Source organism: Gobius niger, assembly GCF_951799975.1.
Source record: "Gobius niger genome assembly, chromosome: 9".
NCBI lineage: Eukaryota > Metazoa > Chordata > Actinopteri > Gobiiformes > Gobiidae > Gobius > Gobius niger.
The window spans coordinates 5158848-5178758 of record NC_136860.1 but is presented as its reverse complement, the minus strand read 5'-3'; the positions used below and the strand labels follow the sequence as shown (position 1 = coordinate 5178758).

Sequence of the window (19911 nt, the reverse complement as noted above, 5' to 3'; positions counted from 1 at the left end):
CAGGTCAGTATGCGCTTGAAATAATAATAATAATAATAATAATAATAATAATAATAATAATAATAATAATAATAATAATAATAATAATAATCTATTATAGAAAACGCTATCTCAATGGCCGCCGCCTGGGCGCCGCCATGTTTATTTCCCATACCGACTTTGAAGCTAAGCAGGGAAGTGCCTGGTTAGAACTGGGATGGGAGACCGTTTGGGAACACCAGGAAGCCTGGAGACAGTACTGAGTGTGTGCGTGGTTGGTGGTGCTGCTGTCCGAGGACAACCCGCTGTCACAAAAACGCGAGTGCACGAGATCTGACTGCCGTGCGTGTGCGCGCATCCAAACAGGGCGATGTGTGTGTGCGCGCGTGCGTGTGTGTTCGTGCGTGTGTGTATGTATGTGTGCGCGCGCATCCAAACAGGGCGATGTGTGCATGTGTGTGAGTGTGTGTGCGTGTGTGTATGTGTGTGTATGTGTGTGCGTGCGTGCCCAAAACCTGCTCAAACACGAGCCTCTAATCAAACGCGCTGCTCCGACTGGTTTATCCTCCGTGTGAGTAAAAGCGAAAATGAAACTACAACTTAACGAGCGCGTGGCCTGCACTGCGTAGTTTTTTTTCTTTTTTTTTTACTTTGCTGCTGTACCATTTGTTTTCTATTTTGCTTTCACGTATTGTGAGCCCAGAGGTACATTTTATTCTAAAGCAGCTTTGAACGCATTGCCAATTTTATTGTAAGGTTATAAATACTGTCTAATAACGATCATTAGGCTATTTCAGTTCAAAACCTACTCATTATTTTTTTGATTGTACACTACCATGATGGACCAAACCACGGGTCCTGCACCGTGAACTAAACCGTTAGAGCTGAACCCCTAATATTTATCCATAATTATTCCACTGTCTCTTGAATCCTGTTCCCCGAGTTTAGCGAAAATATTGTCGTAGTTTGTAAGAAAGGAGTACGGGTGCATCAAACACTCCAATTGCAGTTTGTTTGAAATTGTTTTTTGCCTTCATTCTTTTACTCATTTGTAGTGGCCATAGTTTTTGGACTGGGTTGGGAACCACTGGTCTACAGCTGAACTGTGTGACGGGTTGGACATTTCTTTGTAATCACTCACAATCTCAGAATATCAAATGTGGAGACTAGCGAGGCCCGGCCGAAGGCCGGGTCTCAGCTAGTAATAATAATAATATAATAATAATAAATAATCAAAATCATCATCATAATGGGTTATACTTGCTTATACTATTGTTCTTTACAAGCCTGTGTTAGTAACTTAGTAACACTCTTTTGATCAAAATGGTTCCCTACGATTTCATGACACCTGACCATCTGTAGGTGGTGAATGAATCTGGATTATTTACACCATGTTTTGATGAAAGAGTGTGAAAATCCACAAGTAAGGGAAAGCTGCAGACCCAGAGCTGATGCCGTTGTGGATCTGCTTGTACCAGCAGAGGGCGCACTATCGTGGCGAATCCACCTCACCATCGTGGATCTGCCTCGGCCTGCAGGTTTCTATCACTGAAATCCACAAGCTCCATCTCATGGTTAGATGTAAAATAGTGCGTGTGCAGGTGCCATGTTGTTAAACAGCTCGCACTTTGGAACACTGAAAGGTTCATCATTGTATATGACCAGTTCAGATAGTCTTCATAAATGAATATTAGGAGTGAGTGCAGTTCAACATATTTGCCCTGTTTGTGCTCTCTAAGATCTAGTCTCCATGTCTTGTCCCTACAGCACCTGCCGGAGTGTCTACACCTACCGTCCCACTTGATGCCTGCAGCAGAGGTTTACCACCCACTCCATGTGGTGCCCTGCCAGTATACAGAGGAACCCACCCTTCCAGACAGGTCCTGACATCAGAGGAGCTACATTTAACAGCAAAGCAGTCCTTAAACCGCCCATCAGCTCACAGGACAACACCGATACATCTGACTGAATACAGTAGATAAAGACTGAAGTCACACGGGACCATTTCAAGTAATCTTATAGAAGTGAGTTGTGTGGTTCTGCGCTGGATTCTGCTCTTCTCTGAGGGGCGGGGCTACAGTCCTCTGAGGGGCAGGGCTACAGTCCTCTGAGGGGCGGGGCTACAGTCCTCTGAGGGGTGGGGCTACAGTCCTCTGTTGGAGGGGCTCTGCTGCATTCTGAATGAGTGGATGTTCCTTCATTGCCTAGACATTAAACACACTGTGTGTGTCAGTTTATAAATGCCTCCTTCTAATAGAAGGATTGTTAGAGCAGGGGTCCCCAACTGCCAGACCTGGGTCCAGATCAGGACCTCCAGGGGCTTTAGTCCAGACCATTGACAGTATATTTAGAATGGACAGCGTGTTAGCCTAGAACCCATGAATCCTTATAGGAAGTGGGTGGTGGCTCCTACGGTCTGACGTCCTATGGACGTTCCATTGAAACGTTTTTGACCCTCTCTAAGTCATTATTGAACAATGGCTTGTCATTCTCGCTCCACGTGTTTGTTTCAAAACGCGCTACAACGTCCAAATTTTTTTGTTGCGCTATTTTCGCCCTAAATCAAGATTTTAACCAAAAGTAACTGGCCAATCAGGTGCCTTCTTTCATCGAAGTCGGCCGCGGCCACGTTTGGGGACACACGCGTTGCCATAGTGACCCCACCCCTCCCCTCTGTGTTGTTAATAACTCCACGCTGTTGATGGCGGAGACGGGAGCGGAGTGAAGAGGCCGCAGGCAAAAGCAACTTTTAAGAAGAACCTGGACACTTAACATGCTCACGTTTGCAAAGTTAGGGATGTTGTGTTTCGTGACAGTTATAAAGTTTGTAATTATGTCACGTCAGTCGCATTTGACCGCTGAAAAAGTACTTTTTGCTCGTAGCTAGTTTTGCTAAATGGGATTTTCAGCCTTTCCCTGGATCTAACCCCACGACCAAAACGTGACTCTACGTTCTTCCTGCTTGTCAGAAACGTCGACTTAGGTGAGTAAAATAACAATTTGAGGTATTACTTTAGTGGGATAGATTCCGTAAACATCTGACATATTAAAACGTAACCAATCCACTGTCAATGGTCCAGACCCAAAGCCTTTTCATCCTCTGAATACACATTTCTATGGCTGAAATAAAAGTTATCTAAACAATTTGAATAACATTGAAATAAAATGTCAAAATGATTGATTCATTATTCAGCTCTGCCATGTAAAGACAGCCTGTGCTCATGTTTTAACATTTTCAAGAGCAATGATTGCATTTGTCCGGGCCCTGGACATATGTGGAATGTTATGAAAGTAACTGATTTAGTTGGAGACGCCTGTGTTAGAGCAACAGGAAAACTGGACAGAAGTGATCATTTGGATCAACCCTGATAAACTTTTTGAGTCTACAATAAAAGTTCCTTCTGGTCTTTTATGAAATAAAATATTGTTAGTGCATTAAAACTTATTTTCGTTTGCACTGGTCTAGTTTTTCTGTATGGAACCATCCCATGTTCTGATTAAACTCATTATTTTACATTACTTACATCTCTCTGATTGATTGATTGGACAAGGACACTGTACATTAATGAGAGCAGAGGAGCAACACACACCAAGAGTGCTAACACGTGTTCAGATGTTGAGGAAAATCTTTAAAAAATCATGTAGCCGATGTCCAAAAGTGAATTTATTCAAGATTATGTTTCAGCATAGCCCTCTTTAGATCATTCATTTTTTTTATTTTTTTCCTTTTTTGAACCACAGTGCATAGACGGCACTGTACCTTATAAACATACCATACCATACCATACCATACCATACCATACCATACCATACCATACCATACCATACCATACCATACCATACCATACCATACCACACCACACCACACCACACCACACCACACCACACCACACCACACCACACACCACACCACACCCGTACCGCACCACACCACACCCATACCATACCATACCACACCACACCACACCACACCACACCACACCACACCACACCCGTACCGTACCGCACCACACCACACCCATACCATACCATACCACACCACACCACACCACACCACACCACACCACACCACACCACACCACACCACACCACACACCACACCACACCCGTACCGCACCACACCACACCCATACCATACCATACCACAACACAACACAACACAGCACACCCATACCACACCACACCACACCACACCACACCACACCACACCACACCACACCACACCACACCACAACACAACACAACACAACACAACACAACACAACACAACACAACACACCCATACCATACCATACAATACCACACCATACCATACCATACCATACCATACCATACCATACCATACCACACCACACCACACCACACCACACCACACCACACCACACCACACCACACCACACCACACCACACCACACCACAACACAACACAACACAACCATACCATACCATACAATACCACACCATACCATACCCATACCACAACACAACACCCACACCACACCACACCCATACCATACCGCACCGCACCGCACCGCACCGCACCGCACCGCACCCATACCACACCACACCACACCACACCACACCACACCACAACACAACACAACACAACACAACACAACACAACACAACACAACACAACACACCCATACCATACCATACCATACCATACCATACCATACCATACCATACCATACCATACCACACCATACCATACCACACCCATACCATACCACACCCATACCATACCATACCATACCATACCCATACCATACCATACCATACCATACCATACCATACCATACCATACCATACCATACCATACCATACCATACCATACCACACCATACCATACCACACCCATACCATACCACACCCATACCATACCATACCATACCATACCATACCATACCATACCATACCATACCATACCACAACACAACTCACCACAACATACCATACCATAACACAACATGCACAGAAGGTACAGCGGGTCAGCATATGACTGAAAAGTTGCTGGTTCGAATCCCTGCTACCACAGGTGCATGCTGTCACTGTGTCCTTGAGCAAGGCACTCAGCCCATCTTACTTCCAGTGACACAGCTGTGTGAATCAGTGTAAAAGGGTGAGTGGTTCTTTGATGCCTAATGTGATTAAAAAACAAAAACAAAACACCTCTTGCATTTTATACATGACATCTTCTTTTTGCGTGTTTGTGTGTGTATGTATATATATATATATATATATATATATATATATATATATATATATATATATATATATATATATATATATATATATATATACTTTTTTTTTCTTTTTCTGAGAAAAACTAAAACGAGCACTGTCGGCTACTTCCGATGAGGGGCGCTAGTGCACTAGTTCAATTTGCAGCGCATCAAACCAAAGAAGAAGAAGCGGATGAGGCGATTCGAAAGAATGGGGAAGCCGCAGGAACAGCGGAGCAGCCGTGGCTGTAAACTACCGTAAACTTGTCCGGGACCCACCGGGCAGAGCACCGGGCAGAGCACCGGGCAGAGCACCGGGCATGGCTGCGCTCCTCCGGGTCTTACCCCGGGCCCTCCTGCTGTTCCCGGTCATCCTCTGTGAGTGCGACCGTTCTTTACTTTCACTTTAGAGTAGCACAAACTAATGCGTCAAAACAAAACAGATTGACCAAATTCATTTCCATTTGTGATTATGTTTGGAGCTTCACTGGTATTTTATCGCTGGATTGTCCTAAAGGGACACTTCTCTGCTCCAGAGCCACTACTGTCAGATACTCACGGACACTCAGGAAACCAAAGGTTATGGGTTATGACATGTATGTAATCACAGATTGGGCTGACACTGCCTTTACAGTAAGTTTTTTTAAGATCACCCACAGGTCAATAACATAGGCCTGACAGAGAACAACAGAATATTACATTGTCCTTATTAAAAAACAAACTGAGCAAATTTTACCATTTTAATGTAATCTTAATTTGAAATAATTGTTTCTGGAAAAGGAGATCTGTCTGGAGTAAAATATTTCTGCCACTTTGATTATTCAGATTAGTCAAAATGCTATTTGGATCAAAAATATCCTCTAGCCCCCTCTCCAGTGTTGGGAAAGTTACTTTAAGATGGGAGTATATTCAATAGTCAACTATTTTAATAATAAGAGAAACACATAACAGAGGCTTGGTATGATATGGTGAGTGAGGATTTAGCTCAGTAAGACATGAGAGGTGAGGAAAGCTTTTCTTTTTCTGTGTGTTTTTTCATGTTTCCCTCCCCTAGTCTGGATTGGTTCACCAATCAACCCAAAACATGCATAATAGGTTAATCCTTGTTAACCTTCAACTTGTGTGATATTTGTGCGTAATGTTTTTGTGACCAAATGGGTGCCTTTACTTTTGATGACGGTGGCCGTTCCAACGCTGCAGGATCATTTGTTTGGAAGGTTTTCTCTGCTGACGGAGCCTCTCACCAGAAAACCTCCAAAACAACTGATGCTGGAGCGCTGGAGAGACCACCGTGATGGAAAGGAAAGGCGCCATGTTGTCCATTCATACAGCGGGTGGTTCACTGCAAATATCAACTTTTATTCACATAAAAAATTGCATAATGCACCTTTAACCTTAACCCCTTATGCGCTGCTTGGTTCACATTTTGTTATTGTTTTTGTTAAACGTGGAACGTCATCAAAAAGACTGAAAGGATGGATCAAATCTCCAGAAAACCCCCCGATTTATATAATTGACTTAAAAATGAACAGAGATGACAATGAAATGGTTTCATTTAATTTCTTCTTTTCAAACATTGGTCATTCCTGCTCCTCTGCACGTTTGCTAAAGCCACAGAAGCGATTCAGGCACAGGTTGCTGTGGTCCAGGTGAATGTAAACCGAGAGGAGATCCGTCAGCGTGAAGCACAAGATTGATGTGTGGGTCTGTTGATGTCCCTACAGGTGAACATGTGCCTCCTCCAGTGAACCTCTCCGTTCAGGCTCTCAACACAAACTACATGTTGCACTGGGACTGGGTTGGGACGGACAACCAGACTGTCACCTTCACTGTCCACTCCATCGGGTCAGTATGTGCTGCTCACTGTTGTATGTGGCTTTTGAGTTCCATGATGGATATCCTCCCCTAAAGAGGAGCTGTTTCTGGACCTACTACTGACCACTTTGAATGGTCTCCATTACCAAATTAGGCAAAAATATCCGTCAACTAGAAACGGTCAGAAAAAAATAGAAAGTGCAGATGTGTGTCCCATTACAGTCGGGACAGCACTCTCCGGGCGACACTGCTGAAGCAGCAGAAGTCCGAAGTTATTAGTGGGTTATGAGTTTTTGAGCTAGGGTTGTTCCGATGGACGATATCATTGTCCATCATGATGGATGAGCAACATCACGATGGAGAACCACCATTGGGATGACACGCCCCCTCCTGTCAGAAACACGCACTGATCTTCTGTAGTCCCAGTAAACCTACAAACTTTGCAGGGATTGCGATGTAAATTAAATCACGAATATTATTAAAATGCACGCTAGTGTAAATATGGCCATAGTCTGTGAAAATAATATGTGGCTACACAAATAATTATTATCAATCTCCACTTCATTGTTTTTTTTTATTTTTTTTTACATGTCTTACACTCAGAGGTTACATTATCTGAAAATACGGAATATTTTTAGCTTTGACGGAAAAGCCGTCAAAGCTAAGTCGGAGTCACGGAAAACTTTGAAGGCCGTCCGTCATTTTGATGGATTAAATATCAAGCCATAGTTAACATAAAGATGAAGCGCTGCAGTGCTCTCTCTCTCTAAAAGCAACTACATCACTGTTTAACACCGCACGGCAGCTGAACAGCTTTTAGTGCTGCAATGGATCTCACAGCTCGCTGAGAGCACATGGATTTGGATAAACACACAAAGGACCGAGGGAGGAGAGAGAGAAAAGAGGCGTGGTGCGTGGGGAGCGTGTGGACCGGGCGGGCGTGTAGTGGAGCAGCTTCACAAACGTAGGCACAGATGCAAACTGCTGAATATTGTCCCGTTCACCCACTGTTTCTTAAACATTATGCTTTTTGCGAAAATGCTATTAATAAGCTTTGTGCTCTTTATCTTAGAACAGTTATAACTCGCAGGGTGTAAAAGTTTGGAAAATGCAGCGCGACAATGAGGAGAGATAAGATGCTTGTACAGCGTGTCCCGGACCCGCTCACCTCTTGGCCCTGGTGTGTGCGCTCTCATGTTAGAACATGGACAGACACCTGGGCCTGTATAGATACTTTTTCCTTTAGTTGGTGCGGGTTGTATTAGGGTGTGCTCAATAATCTGGAGTTTACGGGAATGTTGGCCCTCTGTAAGACTTTATTACTTTATTAGCATATTGGCTCAAGGGAAACATGATAGGAAAATCTATTTCAGAGTCGCTGTAACAACAAGACTGATACAGACTAATGCATTGCAATAAATACATGCATTCATTAGTTTATTACCAGCTCCCTAGGCTTTATTAGCTTATTCAAATAAAGTGCTTTAGAATTTTCTTCCGAACAGAGAGAGCTGTATTTGTATTAGATCTGATATTTGTAGCTTGGCCCGTGTCAGCGCTAGGATGCAGGTGACACACAGTACACATGCACTACTACAATCTACACATAGAGCCTCGAATAGCATTTAACTCATGTGTCGTCACGTTACCAAACCACACCAGCAAACTTCCTGTCACAACACTTTCCATTGTTCAAACCACCTTCAAAAATCACATCTCTGCTGAGCTTTTTCAATTGCACAGCAGATGTGAAAAGACGGAGAGAGAGTTTCACAAATATGAATGCTAAGAAACTTTCAACAGGAGCGCTGTTAATTTGGACTGTCTTTAGTATTGAACAGTTTTAGATTTTATTACTTAAGCAGCCAGAACATAAAGTGCAGCTTTAGAAAGTAGCAGACCACCATAAAAGTGTGGGTCGTTTTCAGCCATTTGCAGTAAGAACGACTCTACTTAATCTCTTAACTCCCACCTGAACCAAGCACATTTTCTCCAGTTTGGCTTTACTCAAATCAAAAAGCTTCTGTAAAAAAGCGTCACAATAGTGACAAAAATGTGGATGAAAACACAATAAAAAAGCAACAAAAACACAACAAAAAGTGATGAAAACGCAACAAAAACACACGACAATGAAACAAAAATGTTATAATTAGTTTTGCAGGTCTTAGCTTTCAAATGAGATGTTACTCTGGCCTATAGGCTGTAAACTCCAGTCGAGAAGCTTTTAGTTAAACTGGAGAAAATGCGCTCAGTTAACATACATGACTAAGGCATGATAAACGGACACTCTATTCAACTGGGCCAAACCGGGCCAAACCGCAGACAGAACGGGACGGGCAGGGCTGTGGGTTGTTGCTGAGGTCGTCCAATGTTCTTCTCTCTGAACAGGAAATTCCGGTTAAGACGGAACCATTCGATTTCGAAACATTGGAGGACGGCGTGTGAAGGGACGTCAGACATGTTCTGTGACCTCAACCCTCTGAATCTCCATTACCGTGGCGTCTATACTCTGCGGGCCCGTGCCACTGTGAATGGACACCAGTCCGAATGGGCACACGTGGACTTTGCCCCAGCAAATGGTAAGCCTTTTCTCAGTTCAGTATCAGTTCTTGTTTTCTACTTAGCCCAGTGTCTTACAGTTTATTTATAAAGTACGGAAAGCTCTGTACAAAGGATAAAGACAAATAACTTAGGCCCAATCTCAATTCTCCCCCTTAGCCCTCCGCTTAGCCCTCTCCCTTCGTTTTGCGCGTTCACGAGAGATGAAGGGGTGTCCCAATTCTATTTAGCGGCGGGGGGTAGGGGTGAGGGAGAGGGCCACATAGCCCTTCAAGCGAGGGTTTTGCTAATGCACACTTCAGATGAAGGGGTAGGAGGAGTTTGACAAAACACGGAAATAAGCTGCGAAATGAATTCACGAACATCATCACTAAGCACTCTTACAACATTTATAAAGTTGCAGAACTCTTCGTTTGTGACTTTATTCGCTTTGTGTAACAATTAAAACAGTCCATTGCGTTAAACGTGTCAGTTCTACGTTTTCGCTTTGCTGCTGCAAATACTATTTGCGCTGCATTGGCGACTTTTGCAATTTCTTTCCAAACTTTCGATACGTCGCTATTGCCATGACACACGGGGTTCATCGCTGCTGCGCCCGCTGTCTCCCCGCTGTCTCCCCGCGGTCTCCCCGCTGTCTGTCTACGCTGTCTGTCCACCCGCGCCGCTGTGCTCTGAGCCCGGGTCCGTGGCTGTCTGTCCCCGGTCTGAGCGCACCTCGGCAGCCTCCGCTCAGGCCCGGGCTCAGAGCGGAGGCAGCAGGTGCCTGTCCCCGCCCTGAGCGCACTGCGAGCGCGTCGACCTCTGCTCATCCCCGCTGAGTGTGCTACATGAGCGGATCGGCTGATCTCTCTCAGCTCTGGCTGCAGCCACAGCGGCCCGTGGTAGAAGCAGCAACACACGGACGGGGGAATGAAGCAGAAACAGAGGAAAATCTGTTGTATTTAGGATGAGACGAGTCCTGTTGTTTAGGTGTTACAAAACAGTGTCAGTCAAGTGATGAACTGGTTCAGTAGAAACGTGCTATAGAGAGTAGGCTTGTTTTTTTTTTTTTTTTTTTTTACATAACCTTAACCTAGTAAATGCAGTCAAATGGAGGGCTGTCCCATTTCTTAGGGTTGTCTTTTCAACCCTCGCCCTTAGCCCTTGGTTTCAGGGTGTAGGGAAAGGGGAAGGGCAAGGGCTAGGGGAAGGGGTAGGGGTAGAAAAGAGAATTGAGATTGGGCCTAAACCAACTAAACATTTGGACAATCCTACTCACTGTCAGACACACAAAAAATCATAGAAACAGCAGAGGTGAGACCTTCAGGGTCCTGGAAATACAGGTCAAACTGGGAAAATTAGAATACCGTTAAAAAGTGCATTCATTTCTGTTATTCAACAAACTGTGAAACTAATATGATAGACTCATTACATGCATGGCTCAGCTTGTAAAAAAGGCTTAAAATATGTCACTTTACATGTAATGAGCCTATATCATATATTAGTTTCACATTTTAAGTTGAATTCCAGAAATAAATGAACTTCTGAACGATATTCTAATTTTCTGAGTTTCCACTGTATGTGCCAAACAGGCACATGCTGTCGTAGGATGAGGCCGATAATATTCAAAAAGGAATGCCGACTTGCCTGGTCTACCCTGTCAGGCGAGCGTCTCCACTGCCAAACTGGTCTGGCCAGGTACACGTTTTGGGACCAACCTCTGGCTGTGTCCAAAGTGATTGGCCAGTCAGAGAGAGGACAGCCCTCACTCTTCACATGCAGGTCATATGGATTTCATTTGTCACAGCATCATACCGCTGTTCGAAAAGGGAATTCTGCTGATGGTAACATTTAGCCGCTGTTAGTATAACAGTGGTGTTCGGCTCTGTGTTGTGATTACCAAAAAAATTAACCTTTGCAAATGTTTGTATCTGACTCATTTACAAAGATAAAATAATAATTGGGTTGTGTAACGCCCCCTATGGTTCGATCACCAGGGTACAAGGAGACCAAGACAGAGAAAGTTTTTAGATGTTTATTTTGTAAAAATATAAAGTCTAAAATCGATCGGGGAGGAGCAGTAAGTCGGATGGGGTTCAGCTGGTGGCTTGGGGAGTAGGAGGAGCTTGAGGATGACATGGGTGGAAGGAACTTAGATGGGCTCAATGAAGGGCTCCTTTCCAGGGCTGAATGGTCGGCATACTCCGCAACATGGCTCCTGGTCTCGGGACGTCTCATGGAAGTTTCTGGGACCAGCGCGTGGTAACTGCTGGATGAGCGCATGGAGGGCTTGGTGTTTTTTTTTTGCACATACACGATTAAATAACTGACGGCAACAGACACAAATCACAGGCAATCTCTTGGCTATTTATTTAAAGCCAAAGAGTGTATATTTGCTATAGCCTATTAATAATATATTTTTTTTTTTTATCAAAAGTGATCATTATTGACAGTGGACATCTGACATGTATTTGTCATAACTTATAAATGTTCCCTCAGGCTCTGTCAGGTGTAAGAGCTGCAGCAGTTTTGCACAGACTCGCCAGTTAAGTCATGTCACATTTGGCACTAATAATACCACAGTTTCTTGTAGTAAATCAGGAGCAACACGCCCACCAGGCTTTTAAATGACCCCCCATGTGCATTGGCGACGAGGTCACAGCGACTCCTGGTGGTGCAACAAGAGCAGCGCGCAGGCAATTTGCAGGAATTTAAGTAATTTCCCATCTAACCCTGTTACATTAGCACAACTTAAGCTGGTGTTAGCATAACATTAGCGTGTAGCTTACCTTCATAGTTGTCTTGTCTCTAGTATTTGTCTTGGCACCTCTGATCATTATTTATGTTGGGTTTGTTTCGGGCTCAGCCCGACAATTCAAGTTAATTGCTCGGGCTCCGGTTGGGTCGGGCTTTATGCCCGCGGGCTTAAGTTGGGTCGGGCTTGATTTTTGACCCGATCTCAGCTCTAGTCCACAGTCAGACCCAGGCTAGTTGTAGCTGTGTGGTGCGCACAGAGACAGTTCAGCTCCTCCCTCTGCACATCTCTTCAGGGCACACTCCTCTCTGCCCTGCATGGACCTATTTCATCAAGCTATTAACAAGAGGCTGAACTTGCGGAGTGGATTCATTGGTCTTTGGCCTTGGTGAACGCCTTCTGTGCTGCCCCTGTTCACTTTTGGTTTCAAAGTGACTGTATAGGAATGTGACAATCTGAGAGAAGCATTTGGGCGACAGTGGCGCAGATGGTAGAGCAGGTCGTCTCATGATTGGAAGGTCAGGGGTTCGATTCCCACCTCCTGAAAGTCGTTGTGTCCAAGACACTTCACCCACATTGCCCCCAGTGTCTGCGTACATTGGTGAATGGGTGAGTGGATCCTTGCTGTAAAGCTCTTTGAGTGCCTAATGTAACCTAACCACCTCACTTGTTATTGTAGCTGCAGTGGGACCCCCGACCAGGGTGCTGGTGTCTCAAGCTGGGAATGACCTGGAAGTGTCCATCTCCGAACCTCAAACAAGCACCAACACCTCTATGGGGGATAATATATCCTCGTTGTACTATAGGTTCCTGTACTGGGAACGGCACACAAATCACACGGTAAGTGTGTACACTACACTTTTACTTTTTAAAGAACCTAGTCGCTGTGACAACATTTACCTGAAGACAGAAAAAAGGATGGGAATGAGTGAGGAAGACACCCAAGCTGTTCTGGCAGGTTAACATGTGGTCATGAATGTTACTCGTGGATGTTTAAAGTGCTCAATACATTAGACACAATTTTACCTAAAACATAGTTAACAAAATGATATTTTGTAAAAATGCTGCCCAGCTTTCTTTAGTTTGGTCATTTGTGTGATGTTTCCTTATTGGTCACTGACAGGTAGTGACATAGATGGAGGCAAACAATATTAAACTGTTGCCGACCATGTTATGCCAGTGAGAAATGAGTCAAACTGCTCTGGAACTTTACCTCTATTTACAGTGCCTCTCGTTAGTATTTATACACCTTGAACTTTTGCACATTTTGTCATGTTTAGAAAAAAGATTTTTGATTTTTTTACTGAACGTTCACACACAAGTAACAGACAACTGTGAAGTGAAAGCAAAATGATACATGATTCTGTTATTTTTTTTTTAAATAGAAAAGTGAAAAGTGGGACTTGCATAAGTATTCATACAGCATGAATGAATACTTTGTGGAACCCCCTTTTGCTGCAATAACAGCAGCAAGTCTCTTGGGGTATGACTGTACAAGATTTGCACATCTAGAAACTGACATTTTAGCCCATTCCTCTTTACAAAACAACTCCAGCTCTGTCAGATTTGAAGGAGAGCAGTTTTCAATTCTTTCCACAGATTTTCAATAGGATTTAGGTCAGGACTTTGACTGGGCCATTCTAACACATTAATATGTTTGTCTTTAAACCATTCCATTGTAGATTTATCTTTGTGTTTAGGGTCATTGTCCTGCTGAAGGTGAATCTCCGCCCAAGCCTCAGTTCTCTTGCTGACTCCAGCAGGTTTTCCTCCAAAATGTCTCTATATTTGGCTCCATCCATGTTCCCAACTAGTCTCACAATCTCCCCAGTCCCCGCTGAGGAAAAGCAGCCCCACAGCATGATGCTCCCCCCACCATATTTGACACTGGGGATGGTGCACTCAGGACGATGAGCAGTGTCAGGTTTGCACCATACATAACGTTTTGCATTTGGGCCAAAAAGTTCAATTTTTGTCTCATCTGACCAAAGCACCTTCTTCCACATGGAGCTGTGTCCTCCATATGACTTCTAGCAAACTTCAAACGGGATTTTTTATGGCCTCCTTTCAATAATGGCTTTCTTCTTCCACTCGTCCATGAAGGCCAGATTTGTGTAGAGTACGACTTATAGTTGTCCCATGTACAGTTTCCCCCAGCTCAGTAGCAGCACTTCGCAGTTCCTCCAGAGTTATCATGGGGCACTTGGTTGCCTTTCTGACCAGTGTTCTCCTTGTTCGCTCTGATATTTTAGGTGGAGGACCACGTCTTGGTAAGTCTGCAGTGGTGCTTTACTCTTTCCATTTCCGAATGATGGATTGAACAGTTGCTCAGGGAGATGTTCAAATCTTGGGAAATCTTTGTATAACTTAAGGCTGCTTTAAACTTCTCCAAAGCTTTATCCCTGACCTCTCTGGTGCTCCTTGACCTTCATTATGCTGTTCAGTGACCAACACACTCCGACCACAGCTCTGAGGGCCTGAAAGAACAGCTGTAATTATACTGAGAGTAGATTACACACAGGTGGCCTCTATTTAACCGTTAGGCCAAGGAGTGAACATTCTGGAGTCATTAGGAATGTTTTAAAGGCAATTTAATGCACTCTGAAAATGCTGTGTGAATACTTATGCAAGCCCCACTTTTTGCTTTTCTTTTTTTTGAAAATTAACAGAATCATGTATCATTTTGCTTTCACTTCACAGTTGTCTGTTACTTGTGTGTGAACGTTCAGTAAAAAAATACAAATAAAATCTTTATGTTTAGGGTTGTAAACATGACAAAATGTGCAAAAGTTCAAGGTGTATGAATACTAACGAGAGGCACTGTATGTCATCTGTCATTTTGTCTGCCCAACATTTTGCTGCTTCACTGAAATAAAGTGATAATTATTAATTACACAGATGTTGTCCATCTAAATAAGTCTAAATAAATGTATTTCAGTGCATGTTAATGAAACACATGAGACTCATGTGCACTGTTCATTCTGACCTGGAGCACCAAGAGCCTAAGCCTAACCCATGTGGAGAACATGCAAACTCCACACAGAAAACCCGGGACCTTCTTACTGTGAGACACAGACGCTCACCGCTGTGCTCGCGTGCCGTCAAGGCCCAGTCAACAGAACACGACTGACAGATTACGTGCATTGTATTTGGCATTTGAATTCTACTTAATAGCCTTTGTGTAGCATTTCAATTTGTACTATGCTCAAAGGCTTCCATGTTTAGCACTGCTATTACCCAGATAAACCCAGAAAAAGCTAGCATTAGGTTAGGTGCCAGATGGACACCAGGTCAGGTTCCCTCCAACTCCACCCCCCTCCATTCATCAGTGAACTTTGCCGAATGAGGCACCAATAAAACCTCCATCTGTCAACAATAACATTTGATTTCAAGTGGGATTGCGTTTTATGTATTAACTAGATTATAGTAGTATAACATATGTGCCACTGACCGCCTCTTTTTCCTGGTTATGTGTGGCTCTCCCAGGCCCATGTGGACAGCCCCAATGCAGTGGTGGTTTTGCAAGACCTGAAGTCCTGGACGTGGTACTGTGTCAGTGTTCAGTCCAGGACCATTGAGCCGAACAGAAACAGTACCTTTACAGACCCAGTCTGCATCAGTACCCAAGGTATGACCATGTCCTCCATCTGGGACCGTCCTGGTGTTGCTTCAGGAATAATTCTTCATTTATATGGGATTCATTTGTTGTTGCTTGAAACGTTTTTATGTGGTCGTCCCTGTTAGTAAACAGTATTCAGCATTTGGGTCTATATAATTGTGACCGCACAGTTTTGTTTATTTTGTCTTCATCTTTAGGTGTATCTCCTGTCGTCCGTCTCGCTGTTATGTTCTTATTTATTGTATATATGTTTGGACTAAAGGACGGTTGTGTTGAATTACTATTAAATCTAGAGTCAGCTGACACACACTTGTTTCTGTTTTGACTCACTGTTATTGTGTTTTCCTCAGGTGGATTCCAGTGGGGAAAGTTCAGTTGGATCTTCGTGATCGCCCTCTTGCTTGTTCTCATCATTGTGCTGACAATTCTGCTGGGATGTTTTTACAGCAAAAAACGCTTTAAAACCCACGTCGCTCGACCTGCTTTCTTAGAGCAGGTATGGAAACAGCTTTTATCTTTTTCCTCTAAACAAACAAACAAAACTCCCCAAAACTCGACTTTGTTAAATATTCATGATTCATTCATGAGATGGAAAATGATCATTGTGCCACTATTTCCAAAAAGTCCGGCAAAAAACAATCACCTTCATTTTCATGCTCATTTTTGTACCTACCAATGTCAGTACCAAATGTATAACCACCAGGTGTTTACATACACTTCATAAAAAGACACATTTGCTTTTTTTTCCTCACTGTCTGACATTTCATATGGCAGTGGTTCATGTTTGAAACTTTCAGAGTCAGTGATAATAATGCAGTTTATAAAGAGTGGTTTCATTCTGACATTGGGGCCGTTGCTCATATTATGTTTGTTTGGTTGGTCATTGTGAATATATCCCTTGCAGTACAGGATGTAGTATATATTGTAGTCCATTGTGTGGGTTTTGTCGTTTTTCTGAATAAGCTTTTGGTGACATCACTTCCTGGTTGTTCCTCCGCTGGGTCAGGAAGGTTCAGATTGTCCTGATGCAGAAGGAGCATCTTAAGCTCCTGATCTTCACTGAAAAAGGTTCCACCTCATGACGTCGGCCTCAATGGTTGAGGAACAGGAGGAAGGAGAAGGGGAAGGCTTTTGATTCGTCAGGGGGCGTGGGACATACTTCAGCTCTGTATATGTTGTTCTAAATGCCCAAAAAAAGAGACAGACGTACATAATTATAGTTTTTTCATATTTATTTTAAAAATCAACTGCTCAAGTCAAGAGTAGGAAGCAAGTAGGAAGTCAAATTAGCACATGCCATTTTATAGTGTGTGGCACGTGATTCATTGTATTATTTCTGGTACAAATATAATGAGTTTGCACTGTGGATGTTTTACAGGTCCCACGGAGCATAAAAGATGATTCAAATAGAGCGGATCTGTTCTAAATAGCAATGATTTGGGGTATTTTGAGAGTATAGGATCGGATTTAACGAGTGAATCGGGTCCGATTCAAAGGACGCCCGTGAACATGCGCTCCTGGATCTGTCTTTACTGCAGTGCTTCAAGGTTTATCGCAGCACAGTTGTAAACCTGCAGGCTGGGGCTGCTGCAGATTCACTGATGCAACCAAAGCCAGGTTTTCCACATGGAGTTAATCCAAAGCGCTTTAGTGGCAGCACATCCCCAGGTTTGTTGAAGTATTGGACATTGACTGCAGCTGTTTTCTTTGTTTTTGTAACAGGACTGGCATTTCCCTCCAGTGCTTTTACGTTCAGAGGGTCAGTCAGAGCAGTATGATCGTCTCACAATCGTAGCACCTTCCTCTCAGGAGCGTGACCACTCCAGGTGAGTCTTTACCTTTCTGTTCCAATACCAACGCTAATATCAGTTTTCATGCCACACCACATTTAAAGGGACATGAACTGGCAGCTAATAATGGCATGGTCTGACATAGAGAGTTGCTGAAGCTGAAATCTATAAATGATTGGTTTGCCATGTGCTCTGGTAGTTTGCCTCCCTTTACTGAACTGGTCATCAGTATTTGGAATAAAGGGGAACATACTGATTTCTCACTGGTTTATTCTCTCTGCCTGCATTACAGAGCGAGACCCGAGTGGCAGAGCAGCAGTGACAGCCAAGACTCTGGGATTCACTTCGCCAGTGACAAGAGCGCCTCAGGTCAGAGCGCCCAGCGAAACGAGGAGAGGCTCGGTGCACAAGATGCCCGCAGGACTCCGAAAGATGTCCAACTCTTTCCAGATGAGGGCTTTGGGGAGCACACAGACAGCGCGAGGAACCGGGAGTTGTGAAAAACATGTTTCTTTGGGAACTGCCAGTTGCTGGATTTGCTACAAACCCCCTTGAAAGGAGCCGCATTTGAAAGACTTTGTTTTGTTTGTTTTTGTTGTAGCCATGTGACTCCCTTTCCACCAGGTCCAGTGGAGCATTACTCGGTTTCATGTGCCAATATTTTGTACTTTTTCGGCAAATGACATAGGGGAGAGTGGGGTAAGATGAGCCACTTTTTGCTTTGGTGGTTATTGTGTAAAAATATGTATAATATACCTTTTACTATTTACACACATTTTGGGATGTTTCCTGTTTGTTTGCATCTTCAAAACTTGTCTGTGGCTCATTTTAACCCCAGGAGGGAGTGGGGGAAGTTGAACCACCAGATTTAAAGCTGAAATGAACTAATAATCATAAAACCTAATTTTTTTTTACATTTTAGTGTGTCCCATAGGCAATTTTATGCACATTTTATGCAAAAAATATATAAATTCTGTTTTCATTTGCTCCATCTGCCGATTATGACATTTTGTCTTTTAAAAACACCATAATTTAATGCAATATTAAACAAATATAATCATTTGCTCATCTTGACCAAACCCAGAACATGGCCTTTGACCTGCCTGATCCCGTCAGATCTCGGCCTGGCTGGTACTTGCATGGTAGACGATTTGGTAACACCAGGAAGCCTGAGGTGAATGTAGAAAGTGATTGTTGGAGGGGCCAATGACGCAGATTGACAGCCTTGTTTCCTATATAGAAGATCAGTATGCAGATCAGTTTTGTAGGTAATTATTGGGCCAGATGGTGATAGTTTCCAGCCTGAGGGGTGTGCCTGGGTTTGTAGGCGCTCCCTGGGGCCAGGTCATATTATTTAAGCAAATGTTTACACATTGTTGAAAAAGGGGCTTCAGGTGCAGAAAACAGCGTCTGTTTCTGTTGTTTATCTGTTTATATTTAAATGCGTATTGGACATTATTATATATTATATGTTTTGAAGCTGTTGTGGGAGACTTATGTTTGGACTGGGGGGTCCCGCACCAGACTCTAACATTCACAAGGAATAAAGGTAGGGTATAATGATAATGTATAAAATGTAAAATAAACTGTTTCACACCTTTGAATCTGCTGTTCCTCTTCAGTGCAGCTTACACCAACCGTCTTTTTTGTGCCTCTTGTTTCTATTATATATTAATTCGACCTAATGTTTCTGTCCAACTCCAAAATATTGTTTGCAAATGACACAAGTGTGTTTTGTTTTCATGAAGATACTAACATTTTTATAAATATTATAAATAACTGGGAAAATGATATTCATGGTTTAAAGCCAACAAATGATCAAGCTTTATATATTTTGGGAAACAACCGAAAAGTCGAACCCCTTGTTTGAAAATTCACCTTGACGGCATCACCATGAGGAATGTCAGCTCAGCTCGTTTCCTCGTGGTCGTACCGGATGAATCACTGCTTAGTTTCATAAGTTTCATACAAAAGGAGCCAGAGCGCTGGGTATACTGGGACAATCTCAGCATCTGATGAAAACACATGCTTCAGTGATGTTGGATTGTACAATGATATATCCATATATCCATCATTGTACTCAAGTACATTGTACTTGAGATTTGTGTCATATTGATTCATTGATGCAAAAATATGAATTAATTAAAAATCCCACATTTATTCACAGTGTCTAATTATTATTATAATTGT

The 19911-nt window shown here is 43.2% G+C and overlaps 1 protein-coding gene across 1 annotated transcript; it reads left to right on the top strand.

Annotated features, from left to right (window-relative positions):
- Nucleotides 1-5379: 5379 nt before the first annotated feature.
- On the top strand, nt 5380-18221 carry LOC306968265 (interferon alpha/beta receptor 1a-like; the record flags this gene model as incomplete). The annotated part of the gene is made up of 8 exons (XM_079563607.1): nt 5380-5582; nt 6929-7049; nt 9408-9598; nt 12992-13152; nt 15799-15940; nt 16282-16427; nt 17654-17757; nt 18014-18221. The coding sequence occupies exons 1-8, from the start codon at nt 5525-5527 to the stop codon at nt 18219-18221; spliced, it is 1131 nt and encodes a 376-aa protein (XP_079419733.1). The 5' UTR covers nt 5380-5524.
- Nucleotides 18222-19911: the final 1690 nt, after the last annotated feature.